This window comes from Orcinus orca, chromosome 2 (assembly GCF_937001465.1).
Source record: "Orcinus orca chromosome 2, mOrcOrc1.1, whole genome shotgun sequence".
In the NCBI taxonomy this organism is placed as follows: Eukaryota; Metazoa; Chordata; class Mammalia; order Artiodactyla; family Delphinidae; genus Orcinus; species Orcinus orca.
Window position 1 is genome coordinate 6,941,011 of NC_064560.1, and position 20,351 is coordinate 6,961,361.

General features: G+C 45.3%; 1 protein-coding gene across 2 annotated transcripts in view; it reads left to right on the forward strand.

Annotated features, from left to right (window-relative positions):
* Window positions 1–5,992: 5,992 nt before the first annotated feature.
* The window catches only part of NMT2 (N-myristoyltransferase 2), a 55,761-nt gene continuing 41,402 nt past the window's right edge, over window positions 5,993–20,351 (forward strand). The window contains exon 1 of one of the 2 annotated variants that reach the window (XM_033403454.2): window positions 5,993–6,205. In XM_033403454.2, the coding sequence (XP_033259345.1) occupies window positions 6,096–6,205 (110 nt within the window). In that variant the 5' untranslated portion in view covers window positions 5,993–6,095. The remainder of the gene's footprint in view (window positions 6,206–20,351) is intronic. The other variant, XM_004278596.3, reaches the window with a different exon arrangement.

A 20,351-nucleotide genomic window follows, 5' to 3' on the forward strand; every position in this document is an offset into this window, starting at 1 on the left:
AAATGGGTGTGGGACTTCCATGGCAGTCCAGTGGTTAGGACTCCACGCTTCCACTGCAGGCGGCCCGGGTTCAATTCGTGGTAGGGGAATTAAGATCTTGCATGCCACGCTGTGCAGCCAGAAACAAACAAACAAAAAAACCAAAAAAACCCATGCTTTCAAATCTCCCTTTCCCCACCCTTAGTGATATCTTGGGCAGATCCCAGAGCTTTCAGTGATGGCAGGTATTAAGAAGTTCACTCTAGTCACATTCTGTTTGAATCTTTTATCTTTTTTCTGTCCAATGCCAAGTCCACCCCACCCTTGGTTCTGGCATTTCCCTGTGGTTCACAGGATCTCTCCACATGCCGGGCTGTGGGGCCTCCAGAGCCCAGGTGGTAGGGAAGAGGGATTAGAGAAAAATGGTGTAACCTGTTTTACCTAATTGGTGCAGCTATAAGCTCCTCTTGGATATCAACACCCACTGGGTGGCCAGTATCCAATCTTCATGTGTGTTCCCAAACTTCCGAGGAAATATAGCTGGCTTTCCCAGGAACTTTCTCACCAAGCTCTGACACAGGAGTGCCAGTGTGAGCCCGTGAGTGTCTGCATCTTAGCAAGCTTGGGCGAGATGTACATCTTCCTTTCTGGCAGATCCACTGAGTGTGCATGGGAGGCTCCCGGGGAGACTTGGCTTCAGGGGCTGATGTACCAGTGATGGTATTAGCTTGTATAAAGACGAAAGGTCCTAGCAATGAGGAAGCATTTTTTCCTCTTTTACTGTTCAAATAGATTCCCTTCCTCTTCTTCCCTCACATATTTTACTTTTGAAAAAGTGGGAACAAGAATCCTGTGCTCACATATGATTCCTGGAAGAAATCTCTGTCCTTAGAAGAAACAAGTTAAACTGTGTCTCTACTTCCCATCTTTAAGTTTTCCTGAAAATCCATGGTAGGGATTTTACCAGGGATTTCCATGGTAAGAAATTTTGCCTGAATGCCTCTGCAAGTAAACCATCAAAAGGGGATGGGTTTGCATATAGGGAGAAATGAGGTGGAAGAGACATTCATTCATTCGTTCATTCTGGGCCAGGCACTGTTGGGTGATAGGGCTACTGAGACCAGTAAAAGGAGCAGGACTCTTCAGAGCTGACAGTCACATGATGGGATGGTTGCAGGCATAGAAAACGATTCATTACTGCATTGGTAACAGAGGCATGAACAGAGGGCCTTGGGAGCAGAGGACACTGGGCAACTCTCTGGTGTCTGGGAAGCTTGACAGGGAAGCAACATTTGACCTGTCATTAGTGATGGATGAGACGAGGGGGAAGAGACAAGTGAAATCTAAGTAAAGACCTGGTGCGTTTAGAGACTGGATGGAGTATCCTAGTGGAAACAGTATGCTGGTCATGGGGAGGCTTGAGGAGTGTGAGACCAGAGGCAAGGTGAGGTTAGCTTGTGGGTGGCCTTGAATGCTCACCTAAGGAGCTTTGACTCAGTGCAGAAAGCAATTGGGACTTGCAGAAGTTCTAAGTCAGGGGACTGATCAGATTGCTATAGAAGGATCATTTGAGTAGCACTGTTGAAAAGGATCTAAAGGGAGGTAGAGGCTGGAGGCAGGGAGTTCTCTCATCTGGGAGGCCCTTGTGGCCTTTGGGTTGCTGGCAGCTGATTCCCTACGCCTTTCTTTGCTTCCCTGTACCCCACTAGCGTCCCTTTCTTGATCTGCCCCTCCCCCCTTCCACTCCCTTACCTACTCTCCCTACTTCCTTTACTCTTTTCCTTTCTCCTCCACCCTTTCTTCCTGAGAGGACTGGGAAACCCTAATCCTGGACAGGCTAGAATAGATCCTTTTGCCTCCTTTCGTACTTAATACTTCAAGTAAAACTTTCTGATGAGAATGTGCTTCTGGAATAGACAGTTTTTATTCATGAAAGAACTGATAAACTTTGGCACTACACCATCCAGTGATGTGTTGGTGAACAAAGCCCGGGTATATTCACAGGTGGCAACAGGGTGTGGTCGTGAAATGACCTTGTTTACAGACTTAAGGCACCTTCTATCTCATGCTATGGCATCATCTCTACATCCTCTGGCAGTTTCCTTGGCGTCCCCCTCACACTCTACTTTGTCCTACGGGGTGCAAGACAGTCGCACCAACAGTGAAGCTGCATAATGCAGCTGGCCTGCTGGTACCACCCTGCTAGTTTGAACAAGTAGGAAAACTTTTCAGCAGGATCATAAGCAATGGGAGGTGAAAATTGCGCTCACACTGACCCTAAGAAGTGCTTGTCAAACACACAATTGCAAAAGGTACAGCGTAGTCATAGTTTCCTCCACAATTAGAAATGGAGTCACTTTTTTTTTTTTTTTTTTTTTTAATTACGATCAAGTCAACCTGAGTGTGAAGCAGACCGGCTATCAGGAAGAGTTAACACAATGCAAAAGTAATGGGCATTGTTTTTGTGAGTACAGAGCGGCACGTGCAAACTTTCGACTTGGCAGGAGTCTTTTTCAGACGTACCCTGATACATAGACAGTTATCAAGTTGATGATAAAGGATGTGTCAATCTTTAAGATTTTCTTTTGGTCTTTGCTTTTCTGTAGTATATCATTTAGTTATTGCTTCATTAAACAAAACAAAAACAAAAAACACTCCACAACTTAATGGCTTTAAAAAATGACCATGGATTATTTCTCACACATCTATGGGTCAGCTGGGCAGTTATGCTAAACTCAGTGGGGCTCGCTCACATGTCCGTGGTCAGTTGGCAGACTGACCAAGAACTGGAGAGCCCAGGAGGTCTGGGCTCACTCCAGGTCCAGCCCACAGGCTAACCTAGGCTTGTGCCTGTGGAGGGGAAGCATTCCGCTGGGTAGAGTAGAGCGTGCAAGCCTCCCTTTGGCCAGAGTTCATTAGTTCTCATATTAATAAATATGTATCCTAGATACACACCCTGTATCATCAGAATTTCTTTTTGCTGGAAGTAAAGGGATAGAGGAAGCAAAAGGGTATACTCTATGTGCCCAAACTGCCACACCGTCACTTCTGCCAAATTTTGTTGGTCATCCCAGAATCAAGTGGTGGGGACGTTGGTTCCATCTCTTGATGGGAGGAGTTGCCAACGACAGGAGTAGAGATTTGAGGCCATAGTTTTGCAATGAATCTATCAATCTACCTTCTGGACAGTTATTCAAATCCTTCTTACATCACATCCATCTTATGTTCACATTTTCCTCTCGCCCACAAGACTCCCCAACATCTCACCCAAATCACAGCATCAGCCTCAAAGTTTAGGATCTTATGATTTACAATAATACAATGTTATTCATACAACAGAATGTTATTCATACAACAGAATATTATTCAGTCTTAGAAAGGAAGAAAATTCTGATGCATGGTACAACACAGATGAACCTTGAGGACATTTTGCTAAGGGAAATAAGCTAGTCACAGAAAGACTGTATGATTCCACTTATACAAGGTACCTAGAGGAGTCAAATTCAGAGGGATAGGAAGTAGTCAGATCCATAGGTGGTTGCCAGGGGCTGGAGAGAGGGGTAAATGGGGAGTTGTTTAACGGTTCTAGTTGCAGTTTTGCAAGATGAAAAAGCTCTGGAGGTGGGCTTGCACAACAATGTGAATGTACTTAACACTACTGAACTGTACACTTAGAAATGGTTAAGATGGTAAATTTTATGGTATGTGTAATTTAGCACAATTTTTTTTAAAAGCAAAAAGTTACCATAGTTTAAATAAAACAAGACTAATTATACAACTATGATCTTACATCTATAATAAGAGATGAGTCAAGTAGGATAGGAAATTTCCAAGAGCTTCTTTTAACACACTAGTAATCACTGTACAGTACTCTCTTCCCCCAAATAAATGTTGGATCTGAGATTCTAGAAGATACCACCTGCTTCCAGTCCCCCAAACTCTGGGATTAAACCAGAGGAAGAAGCAAAATTTTTTAGAAACATAGTGAGTTTCTATGCATAACAATAGGATTTAAGAATTTTCCAGGGTTGTCGGCAAACTCTGTCCTCCTTCAAATGATTAATGATGACACACGTTTGTATTATGTAATACCTCCATCCAGTACCAAAGAGTCATCTGGGCCAACTTCTTTGCATTCTGGGGAACAGATGTTCCCTATTTATCATTGCTTTCCAGTGTTTAACTGGGTTTTTTTGTTTGTTTGTTTTGTTTTGTTTTGTTTGCGGTACGCGGGCCTCTCACTGTTGTGGCCTCTCCCGCTGCTGAGCACAGGCTCCGGACGCGCAGGCTCAGCGGCCATGGCTCACGGGCCCAGCCGCTCCGCGGCATGTGGGATCCTCCCGGACCGGGGCATGAACCCGTGTCCCCTGCATCGGCAGGTGGACTCTCAACCACTGCGCCACCAGGGAAGCCCTTAACTGGTTTTTGATACCCTCATTTTAATATTTCTCCAGGATTATTTGTTTTCTTATTCTTTTTGAGAGGTTCTCAGTCAAAATTTCTTGAGAATTCATATAAATAATACGTGTCTGCTGACTCGGCTTTGTATTTTTAAAACATTTTAGAGAACCCTTCCAATAGGCTATAGCAACTGATGGGATAGATTTGCAGCGTCCTGCTGACTACCCAACCAGGTTACCGTTAGCCAACTCTTCCCGTTCACAGGGATGAGCAGCGGGAAATTCACTGATCTATATTTGCCTAAAGTTTGAAGCTAGAGGGCCACATGTGACTTTCTGCCTCAGAAATCATTGCAATTGTGAAAGAAAGCATTGTATTTCCTTCGTGGTTTGGCCCCATTTTGCACTTCTTACAGAACCTTTGCTGGCTCATCCTCAGTCAGTCATAAAAGTCTGGTGAACTTTGAAATAGCTCTGCAATTTTTGTCTCTAGATACTTCTATCTTACCGTATTTTAAGGGCACGGTCTGGCTTGTGGGGAAAAAAAGGAGCCCCAAATGCTCCCAATGCCTTTTGCAAAAAAAAGGACCCGCACCAAAAATTTCAGGTGGCTTTTAAAAGCCTCTTTTTTCCTCTCTGAGCATTTCTGATAACTATCTTTCCACTGCCTTTGTAAAGCCATGTAGGCTTCCCATGACCCAGTGGGACCTTGAACTCTGCTCATGAAAGGAGAACAAAGGAAGGGACCGGGGTGTACAGACTGCAACAGCAAATAAGAGTTTGGACTTCACCCGCGTTTTATTTGGCAATCCGCGGGGTGCCTCCTTCCCCTCCTGCGTTCACGGGGAGAGAAACGGGACCATCTGAGCCTAGAAGGCCACCCACTTTTGCTCGGAGGTCTAGGTCATAACCTTCACTTGAGGACGCCAGAGTGGCCTCACTTCACTGACACTGTCCAAGGCCCCAGCATCATGGACAAGTCCCATTTCCCCAAAGATGGTTGTGGTCTAAGCCGTCCAGCAAAAACAGGGGCAGTTCCACATTTTTCTCTGTCAAGAGTTTTAGGGCTGCGAGTCTCGTTGGAACGGAGAGGCGGGAAGGCTGGAAGCACTCTGTTTTGACTCTGGCTTTGACTTTATAGTATACTGGAAAGACAGAGACATATGAAATGGAACTTTTACAAAGCGTACGTGGTTGGGGATGAGGTGAAGGGCGGGGGTGAGGGTTCTGGAAATCAGTGGTCTTGGCACGCCTACCCCTGAGTAAGAATTTCCTGCAAAGAGTTAAAAGTCTTCCTAATACGAAGAGATGTAAAATCGCGTTGCCTGTGCTCCCAAAACGAAGACTCAGAATTCGGGGTCTTCAGGTTGCGCCATTCAGAGGCGAGCGCAGGGTTCAGGCACCGGCCGGGATGCAGGACCACGCTCCTGCTCGCAGCGGATCGCGACCACCCCTACTACCCTCCGCCCTGCCCGCTCCCTACCCCGGGCCGCGGGGGCGCGCGGACCGCCCTCCACCCAACCCGGGCCGCAGGGGGCGGGCCCGGGGGCGGGGCGATGCGAGGAGGGGCGGGGCGAGGAGGGGCTGGCACGCCTGCGGCTCCGGCTCTGAGGAGACGGCGGGCGGCGCTAGAGGGAGCTGCTCGCTGCGCCGCCTCCGCCGCGCCGGCCCTCAGCGCCAGCTGCCCGGAGCGCCGCCCCAGCCCGCGCCGCCGCGATGGCGGAGGACAGCGAGTCCGCGGCCAGCCAGCAGAGCCTGGAGCTGGACGACCAGGACACGTGCGGGATCGACGGGGACAATGAGGAGGAGACGGAGCACGCCAAGGGGTAGGCGCGCCCGGGGCTCCTCGCGGGCGCCGGCTCCGGGGCGCGGCGGCCGCACCGCTGAGCGGCGGGCGGCCCCCCGCGTGGCTTTCGCGGGGCTCACGGGCGGCGGGAGGTCCGGGGGGCGCGTCTGGCTCGCGGAGCCGCGCGGCGGAGGCGAGGCCCCGGGTGGGCGGGGAGGCGCGGGGACCCGCCACGCCGCTGTCACCTGCCGCGCGGCCCGCCGGCCCTCGCGCGTTCCCATCCCGGCAGGCGTGAGACTCGGTGACACCGAGGGGGGCGCGGCGCCCTTCCCTTTGTGGCGGCCTGGCCGGTGGGAAGTGGTCCTCCTCTCTCCGCTCCTTGTCATCCTCTCCTGAAGTCCTTCCACCCCTCCCCCAGCCGCCACCACCACCGGGAGAAAAGAGTCGCTGATGGCGGGGAGCGGCTTGAGATTCGCCCCTGCCCGTTTCGGCGCCGCTGGCGGGGAGCTGCGGAAAGTTGTGCCGCCCCGGCCGCCCCGCCCCGCGCCGGGCCGGGCCGGGGGCGCCGGGGGTCCCGGCCAGGCTCCTGGGGACGCGCAGGTTCGCCGCCGCCGAGCGGGTCCCATCTCTAGAAGTGGGTCAGCATCTCTAGAAGCGGGTCCGACCTTGATTTCAGCTCAGTCTTGGGGAGCAGCTCCCGCCGACCGGACCCGATCCTGCTTGCTGGTTGATGTCCAGAGCCATGCGTTTTAACACCTGATCAGGTTTCTTCCTCCTTTAACTGGCTCATTTTCTCCCTCGCAGACTTGATTTGCTCTCCGGTTGGAGAAAAGATTGCTTCCGGTGGGGGGGGGAGGGTATTGAAGTTCTGTTTTTGTAGGTAGAGGAGGTCATTTTAAATGCTGCCTGGGGTTTACGTTACCCTTTTACCCAGTTGAATGCGAACTATGAGCTGGCACCGAGCACTCATCCCCTTAGAAGTGAGATTTTACAAACCATGGTGACCGGGGAAGAAGTGGGTCAGCTTAAAAACATGATAGGGAGGCCGTGGTTACAGATGGCTTATTTATTCAGTTCATAGAGAGGATTCTTTAAATGATTGATGATTTAAAGTGTAAAGTATTTGCATTCTGTTTAACGACTGCTTGAAGATTTGTTTAAGAAAGGAACTTTGAGCTTTAATGTGTTATAAAATATTAAAAGATCAAGAAAAAGAAAAGCTGACTAAATGTATCTTTCATTGGCATGAATATTTTTCAGTGGCAGCTGCAAGTACAGAATGTTATCAGTCTGGTCTAGAATGTTTTTTTTTTTTAAGAGAGGAAAGGAAATTCTGCAGACATCTGAGCTCGACTTCTGTTTGTGCAGTGATAGAAATTTGTCTGTGATAGATAGCTAAATATAGATATGTTATTGAAACAGTGGCCCTGGTGCCAGCAGTGGGCCCAGATGCAAATATGTTGCATTACCCAAAAAACTTTTTAGCTCCTGTCTTTCTGGCAAAGGCCCTGGACGTCTGCCTTCTCCACTGTAATGTCTATTTGTTGTTCTTCATCCTTCGGAAGGTTTGATTATGTACTTCTTTGCTTATACAGTCAAGAATGTCCATGGTACAGAGAATTACTCATCTGTGTACCCATTGATCAGGACCTGCCCCCGGGAACCTTGCAGGAGGCTGTGCGAAGTTCCCAGATTAGCACCCAGAAGCATCTCCATGCCTTCTTCAGACATTTTCAGTTTTGTACACGGGCACGTTAATTATATGTTAGCACAGTTACTCAAAATTAGAGCTGCTCAGTGGACTGAAAGGTTTTCACCAAGAACAGATAACATGATTTCAGGTTCTAGAAGGAAGAAATGGTTGTAATGGGTTTATTGTAGTCTATTAAAATGTAAGGAGATTAGTGAAAATCCAAGTTGCTGTGCTAGTTGAACTGCTTTTCTGGATTTGAATTCAGATGCTGTGGCCAAATTTGGGGGAGTAATTGTGTTTTATTTGGCTCGGGTACTGATGATATGGCTCAGTGGAAACCTAGATTTTTTTCTTAAGTAGCTCAAGTTTGTAAATGTTAAAATTTGAAAGACTCCTCTTTTTGACGCCTGGCCTCTTCATTCCACCAGTTTAATCAGGTGACAAATAATGAGACTTTGGAGGAATGGGTATGTACACACTTTACCTTTTAAAGGTGAGTTATCACTTTGAGGCCACTAGGTATGGGTCAGTGCACAAAGCAGTCATTTACTAAATAGTACCCTTGTGGCCTATAAGAATTAATTCACCCACGCTATTGAGTATAATGTATTTACTGGCTGTCTTAGACATATTAAAACTGGAGCCTCAGGGAAAAGGAAATTACCAAATTAGACTCTTTTGTCCGCACAATGTAAATACTACTGTGTATGCTTTACTTACATTTTTGTAGAATTTTATTTTATGAATTAAAACAGGTATTTCATTTTGTGGATAATGCCAGAAGTCCATAAATGAAATATGACTTTTGTTCAGTTAAAAGCAATGGCTGACATATTATAAAATACTTGCATCTCACTATCTCTGTATCTTATTTTTTGTGGAAAATGTGCTCTTCGTTTAACTTTTTGGTCCACCCAAGTATGAAAGTGGCACACCACTACCCAGATTTCATGAATTCCAAAAATCATGGGGGAGGGCAGGGATTGTCCATTTTAATTAGCAAGACTGAATTCAAAAAAGTGTAGCTTTATTATCTTCAAACAATATGCAGCAATTAGAAGTAGACCAACAGAGGATTACCGAGAAACATGCTTTAAATATTGCTTGAGCACATGATTTACAGTTAGGGGAAGTGTGTCTTTGTAAAGCGTTTGAGGGAACTTGAAAACTTTAAAGCATATTAAAAGTTCTAAGGTAGGACTGGCGGTCCAGTGGTTAGAATTCTGCACTTCTACTGCAGGAGACACGGGTTCGATCCCTAGTCAGGAAACTAAGGTCCTGACTGCTGCGCAGCGTGCCCCCCCACCCCAAAATGTTCTAAGGTAATCTGTCTACATAGGTAAGAATTACCTTCACCTGTCTTCTTCTCCTTGCCCCGTTGATCTGCGTCTTCTCCGTTTGTAAAATAGAGTGGGTCCTGGTCTTTATCTCTTAGCCTGCCTACCCCGCGTTAAGCATAGTTACTGCCCCGTGCCGGAAACGGGAGCACACAGTTGGCCCTACATGAAATTAGCATTCAAGTTGGCAGATCTCTCTCCTTGCTTTACCAACACTGGCTTGCAGAATGCATAGTTCCTGGATGAACTGATGTGTTTCATCTCCTTTTCACGCAGAGAGCCTTGCCCTCATTATTCACTGAGGTGAATAGAGACAGCTACCAAGAATATTAACATAGGGAATAAAATAAGCATATATGAAGGTGCCTATGTTGGCAGATAAATGACCAAATTATTCCCTGGGGTAGATCTGAAATAGTTTTGGTATTTGAGGGATATTCCCAGACATTTTAAATAAGTTATTTTTCTTAGAAAAATTAAAGATCTGGTATTTGGGAAAGATTAAAATTAAAACTTTGGAATTCTTTGAACAGAGACCCTAACCTCTCTTTTCTTACCCCCAATTTAAAGAGGAAAAATGGAAGTTATTGTGTGTGCACTGTGTTGTTAGTTCTGATTTTATCTGTTGTTGAGATGGGCAGTGGGAACTTCTCCTTAGTCAACTGTAGAGTCGGTGGGAAGATGCAAAAAATTACTGTAACTCTCCAGAGATTTTTCTTGTCCTGGAAAACTTAAGGGCTAATTCAGAGCTGCTTCTCTGAAACGTGATCTGTTATCAATAGTATAAAAATCTAAATGGAAGGGTGAGCTAACAGCCTTTGCCCAAGCAACCTCCCAATTTAGGGAATGACATTTAAAAGTATTAAATGTCGGTTCAGGCTTAACATCTGAAAGGGTGACATCACCCTGAGACCCAGAACAAACTTCTTGCAGAGCTTGGCTAAACTCTAGAAAGTCTCCAAGTATAGGCCACCTACTGTGCCATCTTGAAATTGTTTATTAACCTGAGTGTACACAGTAGATATTTACGAGTTCGAGTTAGTTACTGGGTTAACCCTGGGGTTGGAACCAGGTTCTGTACCAAGTTCAAGAAAGAGGTTGGTTGGTTGGTTTGCAGTTACTCCCATTGAAAATATGTAAATGACTTTTACTCATTGTCCTGTAAAATATGCTTATTAAAAATGCAAACAGGGCTTCCCTGGTGGCTCAGTGGTTGAGAGTCCGCCTGCAGATGCAGGGGACGCGGGTTCGTGCCCCGGTCCGGGAAGATCCCACATGCCGCCGAGCGGCTGGGCCCGTGAGCCATGGCCGCTGAGCCTGCGTGTCCGGAGCCTGTGCTCCGCAACGGGAGAGGCCACAACAGTGAGAGGCCCACATACTGAAAAAAAAAAAAAAAAAAAATGCAAACAGTAAAGTATATGGAGAGTAAAAGCCCCCATCATCTCATTTCTAAGAGCTACCACTATTGACAGTGTAATCAAGTCAGACTTATTTGTATTCATATATATATATATACACCTACACACATATTTACATAAATAAGGTCGTACTTTATACACAGACGCTTTTGTTATCTATTACTTTCCACTGGCAATTTGCATTTATATGTATCTGTTTATATGTATATATAAATGTATATTTAGCATAAATAGGATCATACTTTACATAGACTCATATTACGTTGTATTTTGCACTGACTTTGAGTGTTGTCTGCTAGACCTTTCTGCGGTGATGGAAATGTCCAATACAGAGGTCAATGGCCACTTGTGACCAGTGTGACTTAGGAGACGACTTTTAAATTATATTCATTTTTAATTCATTTAAATTTAATAGCCCCATGTGGGTCATGGCCATTGTGTTGGACAGCTCAGATCATATCCTGCCTTTGAATTTTTTAAGCCTTCTCGGTACTCAAAATATTTCCTTATTCTTTTCTTCTGTTTTGCAGAATATGTCAAGTTTCCATTCTTCCTTTTTTTTTTTTCTCCTTCTAGTGGTTTAGGAGCTCTATATCCTATTTTTCTTCTTTTAGGAATTATCATTAAAGTTCAAGCAAGCTTGCTTTTTTTCTGTATTTCTCTATCAATGTCAAAAATTAACCAATGTCCAAAATATTCTGTGTACTACCAAACAAGACAAACCATGTAGGATGTTTGGATTTCTCCTTCCTTTACATGTCCTAGATTTTGTTGAAATAATCTGAAATTTCAATTCCGTGTGCCTTCTTTTACTTTTGCCCTTATGTCATATTAAAGCTTTTTCTTAACTATTAACATTACAGTCACATCCATAGTATCAAAAACTTAAACTTTCCTGACTGCATTACTGTTTTCATTGCTTACCACTATTTCTTATAAACTATACCCCCTCCTTTTCTTCTTTGATTATTTTCTCCCTTAATTTTTTTATTAGAGTAGGTGGATGATATATTTTCTAACTTCTTATATGTCTGAAGATGCCTCTTTTTGCTCTTACGCATGAACCAGAGTCTGGGTGTAAGTGTAATTCTGTGATAATCGTTTTCCTTCAAACTCCAGAAACATTGTTTTATTATCTTCTAGCATTTAGTGGAACAGATGTTTCTCTGCCAGTCTCTTCTCTTTCTTTTATAGGTAGCCGTATTCTTTTTCTTTGTTTTGACTTGTTTTTAGTCTAGAAGCTGGTAGGATTTTTCTTCCAATTTTCCTAAAACTCAAGTGTTTCCACATCCTTTAACCTTCCAGGATCACTTTTTTCTTTAATATCTAACAAAATGGCTCAAGCTCATACGTATTTGTGGCGGTCTCGTGGGGACCGAGGTTTTCGTGGTCCTCCAGCATGTCCATGTGGCCCCAGCTGCCCCATCACTAGCTCCTAATGCTTTGGGTCCTATAGCATTTCTCCCCAGACCTTTGACCCTGGTGGAATCCAGTCAGCTCTCTTTCATCCCCCTCCCCCGGCAGGAACCACTAATACAGGGCTGTCCTGCACAGCATTTGCTGAAGCTTTAGTGAATCAAGAGTGCAGATATTTGATTATAGCCTAGGGCAGAAAACAACTTCCAGCTCAATGTCAGACATCATTGTTCACCAAAGGGATTTACTGGCGTCCATCCTCCGCTCCCCCCATAGGCCACGGCCTCCCTCAGTGTCCCTCTGAGAGTGGTCTCTTAATCCTCTGACCTCTGCCTCTTCTCCAAGTTCAAGGTCCAGCTCCGGTGTGCTTTCTTTCATGACATCTTCTCTGGTCATTAGAACTGAGGGTGACAACCCCTGGCGAAGGCCCTGGGACCCTTACTGAGTGTATCCTTCACGCGTGCCTTTCCACCAGTCGCTCTGTCTCCCAGCCATCTTCTCAGGCAAACCCTTGTTTTACAGGAAGGAAGCTCTGGCTCCTAGGTAAGTGACTTCTCCAGGGTCACATGGTGTGTTGTAGGTGGGAACAGAGTTTTTGGTGTCTCTCTCTTCTTTTTTTTTTTTTTTCCTTTGGCCTTACCACGCAGCTTGTGGGATCTTAGTTCCCCAACCAGGGATTGAGCCCACGCCCTCAGCAGTGAAAGCGCTGAGTCCTAACCACTGGACCTCCAAGGAACTCCTGGTGTCTCTTGTTTAACATGTATGTGTAACATCTGCACACTGGCTCACATAAAAGATTTTATTTTACACGTACAGTAGGTTGTCTTGAAATAAAGGATGGCTGAAATTTATTAGAATTGAGGACCAGTAGGTCAGAAAGGCGGGTCTGTCTGTCTGTCTAGCCTTCCCTCCATCAGTCCGCTACCAGCAGGCTGGGTCCAGGCAGGGGTGGCAGAGGGTGAGCCGGCAGCCGGAGGGGGTTGTCACGTGGTACAACATGGCCATTTAGGGCCAGGTCTTCAGGGAGGTCTGGAATCAAAGTAGTTTTCAGAGAAGGAGGTAATAAGCAAGGCTGGCACCTCAAAACATGCCTACAGAACCCGAGACATGTGTCTACCTGTCTGCTCACCCCAATCCTTGTAATATCTGGGAATTGCACACATAGGTAGCTTCATAAAGGTCACTTGAGTGGATTCCAGTGGTTCCCCATCTTCACTGACAGGCTAACTTCTAACTTAAAAGATGTTCCCCTGTGTGCATTATGAAGACGTGAAGGATTTCCTTTTCCTAATTCTGCTTTTGAAGGATGTGGACTGTGGCATTCTTAGTTGTGCTCTTTGCTGTATAGGACCCAGCATGGGAAAATGATAGCTCATCTTTTGAACTCCTCCTGCTATGGGCTTCTTTCCTTGTATATACATTTTTTTTTCTCACTGAATCATTATAATAACAGGTGAGGAGACTAAGGCCTCTCCAGGTTTAAATAACTTGCCCAGGCCACATCTTGGATTCAGATTTAGGTCTTGGGGCCTCTTGCTGTCTGACTGTCCGACCCCTGCCTGTTCACAAACTGCATGGTCTAGTGGACTCTCAATACAGAGCAGTTTGTTTGATAATGTTTCAAGTTCATCTCCCCATATGTTGTAGATTACCAGCTTCAGTGCCTCTGGAGCCAAGATTCACCAGCGTAATGGGCATACTATTGGGCTGGCCAAAAAGTTCGTTTGGGTTTTCCGTTAGATGTGATGGAAAAACCCACATGAACTTTTGGGCCAACCTAATAAATGTCAGTGAATTTAAAAGGAAATAAATGCATACATTTCTTTGTTTTAAAAGACATTGCACCTCGATTATAGAAGACCCTTTCGGAGTTTGTCTTTCGGTCTCGTCAAAGGATTGCGTTTAATGATAGCATCAGTAGTTGCAATAAGATCCTTTTTCTTCTATGCTTCTTTTCTGGCTGTCTCTTCTCCTTTCTGGTTCGAGTTCCGTGTAGCCCACAGTAGCCTGTCACACGCCAGCATCCTTTCCCTCCCGCACTGCCGTTGTTCACGCCTCCACCAAGTCAGATTTTTGTAAGAAGCAACGTGGGCTTAGGAATCCGGTTACTGAACATCTCTGGGTGGTAGCACTGCCGGAGGAAGCCACGTCAGCCCCTCAGTACCCGGTACCCCAGCTCCACGGCCCGGCCTGTGGAGCGCCCGCCATGGGTAGCGCTTCTGGGCGACGCTTTGAGTTCCTCTCAGTTGGTGGCCTGTCACGGGAGAGAACCCAGCACACGGTCACCCGGTGCAGGCCCCAAGCTGAGCTGGGATTTACCTTTGCAAATTCTGTTTTGTAAGCACATTGCACTTCTATTGCTGGCTTGAACACACACGCCAGGGGAATATGGGCTCCTCTATTCTGCGTTCACTCCATAGTCAAGTTCATGTACTGCTTTCCCAGAGAAAGATGGCAACTCAGTTACTATGATACTTTCCCACAATTTCTTCATTTAGTATTTGGCGGTGGGGTAAATACTTGCTCTTTACTGCCCGTGGGTATTTATTAACATTTTAAAGAGACCGCAGAAAGAGCCCCTGAAAGCAGAGTTCCTTTTTTATTTTTCCAGTTGAAGTTTTTAAAAAAAACCTTTTTGCAAAAATGCATCATTTCTAAAATGGAACATTAGAATGTATCACCAAGCAAAAAGACGATGACTTGGCATATTCATTTACACATTTTCCAATTCATATATATTTACAAAAATGCAAATATACTGCTCCTCTGGTACTGGAAATTCCTGTTTGTCACTTGATGTGCCAGGACCATCTTTCCAGGGTGTTACAGAGCCTTCTCCGGAGTCACGGGAACTGGCTGGCTAGTCCATCATATGACTCTGTGGAGATAATAGAATATCCTCGTCTGTTCAGTCTCCTGTTGTTGGGTCCCAGTGGCCGAGGCCGTTAGTGGCCCCTTCTTCCAAAGGAGCAGGGCCAGGGTGTGCTTGTTTGAGATGGTAAGTCTCCATGGACCAGGTGAGCCCGGCACACATCCCAGGGATCCTGGGGATGGCCGAGAGCAGGTGAAGGATCTTCTGGCAGAACTTCCCCACTGAGGGAAGCGAGACTTTCCTGTGAGCGCGACATGGGCTTCTGTGTTCCATGCTGCTGTTATTTTGGGACTCGACCCGCACAGCTCAACCTGTACACTAACTAATAGAACATCTGTATATTACCTTTGATTTTGTAGACACCTTCATTTTTAATTATTATTTTTCAAATAGGTAGTATGAGCATATGGTACAAACTTCAAAAGGCACAAAAAGGCTATCCAGTGAAAAGGAAGTCTCATTCTGCCAGCCCTGAGCTTCCCTCCCTGTGAGCAGCTCCTGATGCCAGTTCTTGGCACGCCCTCCTGGTGGCATTCTATACACGTACAAGGATGCGGGGCAGGTGCATGCGTGCATGGGCGTGCTTACGTGTGCACGGACATTCACCAGCAGTGGGAATGTGACCTTCCATTGCTGCACCTTGATTTTTCACCTAACAGTGTATCTTGGAAATCCTTGCATATATATTATATATCAAAACCCATAGACCACCCTCATTTTTTATTCATTTTTTGGGCCGTGCTGCACAGCTTGTGGGATCTTAGTTCCCTGACCAGGGATTGAACCCAGGCCCTCGGCAGTGAAGGTGTGGAGTCCTAACCACTGGACCACCGGGAGTTCCCCCAACCTCATTTTTTAAAAGGCTGCATGCCATTGTTGAATGGATGTCCCATTTCTCATTTAATCTGTCCCCTGTTCATAGATCATGAGATTGTTTCCAATCTTTTGTGCTAACGGACAGCGCTGAAATGAGTATCCTAGGATGTATAGCACTTCTCCAGAATATTTCTTCATAAATATCTTAAAAAGCTTTCCAGATAACAAGTTTTAAGGAGGCGGTGTGGTGTGTGGAAATGAGTATTAAACCAGGAATCAAGAAAGTCCTGTCACTCACCCTCAGTTGGATGTTGGAATACTGGTCAGTGCATCTCTCTGGGTAGGAGGGTCTTGTCGGGAAATTGAAGCATTTGGCTCTCAAACTGTTAGGATCTAACAGGAATTTAACAAGTACACACGTGGTCCTGGGCCTGGTCCCTACCCTCAGGGATAAGGACCACAGACCTTGTGCCATGGGTGCTGTCAGGCCCCCAGAGCTCCTTGGATTGACTTTCTGCTTCCATAGCCCAAAGGTCAGGGGGCAAGATAAACGTAGGCAGAAGAGAGATCCCTGTCCTGCCCATCTCCTGGCTTGTCCCACTTTTTAGCTGTACTTCTAGGCACTGCCAGCTGCTCTTTCTCTATTAGACACTTTCTCTGAGCGCTGGGGTGTTTCTGTGCTTTTTACATTTATTTTATTTTATTTTCTTAATTTATCTTAATGAAGTATAGTTGATTTACAGCGTTGTTTTAATTTCTGCTGTACGGCAAAGTTATACATATACATATTCTTTTTCATATTCTTTTCCATTGTGGTTTGTCACAGGATATTGAATATAGTTCCCTGTGCTCTACAGTAGGACGTTGTTTTATATCCATTCTGTATATAATAGTTTGCATATGCTTGTGCTTTTAAAAAATGTCCTTGTCTCTTTCCTCTGCCACTGCAAAGTGGACCGTGACCTCTGGCTCCCTTCTGGATCTGGGAGGTCTTGTCCTTTGTGTTTGAGAACTTCAAGTCCACCTTTGTGATTCCTGGAGAAGAGAGACACCTGTGCGACCTCTGCTTGGCCTCTGACCCTTGACTGTCCACTGAAATCATGTTTTCTCTGCATCCCATTTCTGGCCTTTGTACCTGGTCTCATATCCCAGACTCATCGCTCAGCCCTTCCACTGGAGGTCGAGCTGGTGTTTTCTCTGTTCCGGTGTTTCTGCCCCTTCGGAGCCATCAGTCCCTGGAATCCCTCCAGGCCAGATGGGATTTGACCATCACCTTCTTGCTCTTGGCGCCTCCTGGCCCCTCCTTGCAGATTTAATGGCCTGAGACAGTGATTTGCCCTTCCCGCCGGGCATGTCTTGCCCCTTACTTCTTCACCAGATTTTTCTAGGGGAGAGGGGAAGCCTAATATTTTGCTGCGTTCATTTGGAACGTTCATTTAGTGAAAGAATTGAGTAGGTCCATGGGCAGCATCGGAATATACAAAAGAGAGAGTAAAAAATGAGTATTGGATTTAGCAAGGGAATTCACAAATAGGAATATCATTTGAAAAGCACTGAATTGTGAACTTTGCTGACACATTAATCTTATTATCTGTAACAGCGCTAATACAATATTGAAATGAATCTCAGCCAGAAAAAAAACATTTTTTTTTGACTTGTTAATCGTCTTCCTTCAGTAAACTCTGGAAGGCCCAGAAATGAGAAAAGTCATAGAAGTAGGAGCTAGTGTGAATGGGCTATTCTTCTATCAGAAAAACATTTGTGAGCATGAGTAAGAAAAGGCTGTAGGAAATAGGGTAGTTTTTCACTAATCTAGACTGTCTCGAAGGTTATACTCTGCCAACAAGCTTAACCTTTTTAGAGAACTTGATTTTTCTGCCTGTTTTGTTCACCATTTTATCTTTTGGAACAGTTTTACCTAAGATGCAAGGAAGTAAGCCTTTAAGAAATTTGCTTGTGGAATAGCTGGGCAATTTGAATGTAGTTTTTCAGTTACATGTAGTGATCTTAAAGATATCCAAACAATTTTTAAGAGCATTTTACATATTTCTTCCTTTATTCTGATCTTGGATAATCTGCAAAGACAGGTCTTACTTCACAAACTAAATTTCACGCTAGATGGTTTCTGGCCAATGAGTATTGATAAAATTTTATGATGAGTTAACATTAACTCTTATGATAATTGGGTTTTTATGGGAAGTAGGCCCCAAATGTGTTGAATAATAATGAAATACTTGTGGAAAGAGAAGGCTAATGAGAGAGAACGTATTTTCCCACATTTAGATTATAGTAAGAGGGAAAAGAACTAAAACCTTGGAAACAGCCCAGTATCCAAAAAAGGGGAATTGGTTAGCAAACTCTAGACCAGAAGCTAGCAAAGGGAATCATCTAGGTCCTACTCCAGCTGGGCCCGGATTGCTCAGGGCTTATTGGTCAGCCACTGCCGGGAGCCAGCCACCCTCTGCTGCTGACACCCATGGAAATACTGGAATTGTTGGCTGGTCCTACCGTGACCTCTACCCAATGCTCCAGCCTCAGTAGCTACCGCTGCCTGCCTCCTTGGCTGACCTTTATAATGATAAGGATCATTGTCAGGTTTCCACCCCTCACTGATCATAAACTTCTAGGGCAGCTTTGAGCTCGGAACCCTCCAAGGGCTTCTCCGTGACGTACTGCTTTGACCAGAGATGATGTGGCTTTAAAGAACTTCTGACAGGTGTTTCCTCCATCAGCCCCAGGAGGGGAAGGAAGGTACAGAGCAAGGGATGAAGCTCCCGCGTTGAAGAGGTGGCTGAAATCCTGCTGGAGGTCAGGCCGTGACAAAGCCAGGTGATGACAGCGGCAAGGTTAGCTTCTTGCTCTGAACTGTGCATCACACTTGTGCAGGAAGCGGGTGAAGAAGTCGTGACTGGAGTCGCACACATGAGCCACTGACAAAACAGACTCACTCGTGGGCCTTCAAGAACCTGAACTATAGATAAAATCCATTCTTGAGTTCTTGAGTGGGCGGCCGGGTGATCAGCTTGTATCGGATGGGTGCCCCAGTCCAGCATGAGAACAGCCTGTGGCCAGTACCCAGAAGAGTTGGAGTCTGCTGCAGCCACCTGCCCTGCAGCTGTGGCTGTGAGTTCTCTTCCATCACCTGGGCACTGTGATGCTGCTTTGGGTTACCTTTTTCATAAACTGTGCCAAAACTGCCTCATGTATTTTCTCTCCTGGGTAGTGCATTTCCCTCTAAATAAAGTAATTTGGTATCCCAAACAGAACACACATACACACCTACACCTAAACACACACACACACTAAAGATCTGTTACCATTCAATAAAAGACAACTAGGCTAATAAAAAGTGTTCACAGGGGCTTCCCTGGTGGCGCAGTGGTTGAGAGTCCGTCTGCCGATGCAGGAGACACGGGTTCGTGCCCTGGTCCGGGAAGATCCCACATGCCGCGGAGAGGCTGGGCCCGTGAGTCATGGCCGCTGAGCCTGCGCGTCCGGAGCCTATTGCTCCGCAACGGGAGAGGCCACAACAGTGAGAGGCCCGCGTACCGCAAAAAAAAAAAAAAAGTGTTCACAGAAGAAGAGGTCATTCCCCAAAGAAGACCTCAAGATTGCCAATAAATATCTAAACAGATATTCATCCAGTGGAAACGCATAAACAAGAGATGATATATTGTAGTAATTACCTGAATCCTGGAGCCTGACTGGCTGATTTGAGTCCTTGGCTCTGCCATTATTTAGCTGTGATTTTCAGCAAGTTACTTAACCTCTATGTCTTGCAGTTTCCTCTTCTATAAAATGGGATTAACTATAATTGTAGGACTTAACCTCACAAGGTTGTTGTGACAATTTACAAGGTTGATATATATAAGGTGCTTACACGGTGAGTGCACTAAAGTGTTAGCTGCTCTGACAATGACCGTGACGATGATGACAATGACAGTGATGATGGTGATGTTGGTGGTAATGATGGTGGGAGTGATGGTGGTGGTGATGTTGATGGTGGTGGTGATGGTGATGATGATAGTGATGATGTGGATGATAGTTATGGTGGGGATGCCAGATTGTTTCCAAATTGCTTGTACCAGCATTATATAAATATTACCTTTCCTCACATTCTTCTGATATTATTAGACTTGAAAACGTTTGGTGAGTCAGTGGATAAAAAGTAGAATCTGAAGTGGGTTTCATTTTCAGTTTCCTTGCTGCTGCTGAGGTTGAGCATCCTTTCATAAGTTTATTGGCTGTTAGGGTTTCCTCTTTTGTGAATCATTTATTCGTATCCTCAGCCCATTCTTCTCTCAGTGTTTTGTCTTCCTATTGATTTTTGCATTGATTTCTCATTCACCCAGCAAATATGTATTTTATACCTCAGACACTGTTTTAGGTGCTAAGAATACAATGGAAAAGGCTGTCTTATGGATCTTATGTTCTAGTCAGAGGAAGACAAATAAATAAATAATACGTTTTTAGCTAGCGATAAGTTATATGAAGAAAAGTAAAGCAGGATAATCATAATAATAGCTAGCATTGACTGAGTGATTTCTCTTTGACAACTATTGATACTAATGTATTAGCTCATTTTATCCTGACAATTTTTGTAACACCATTCATTGAAAGCTTCATCCTTTTGC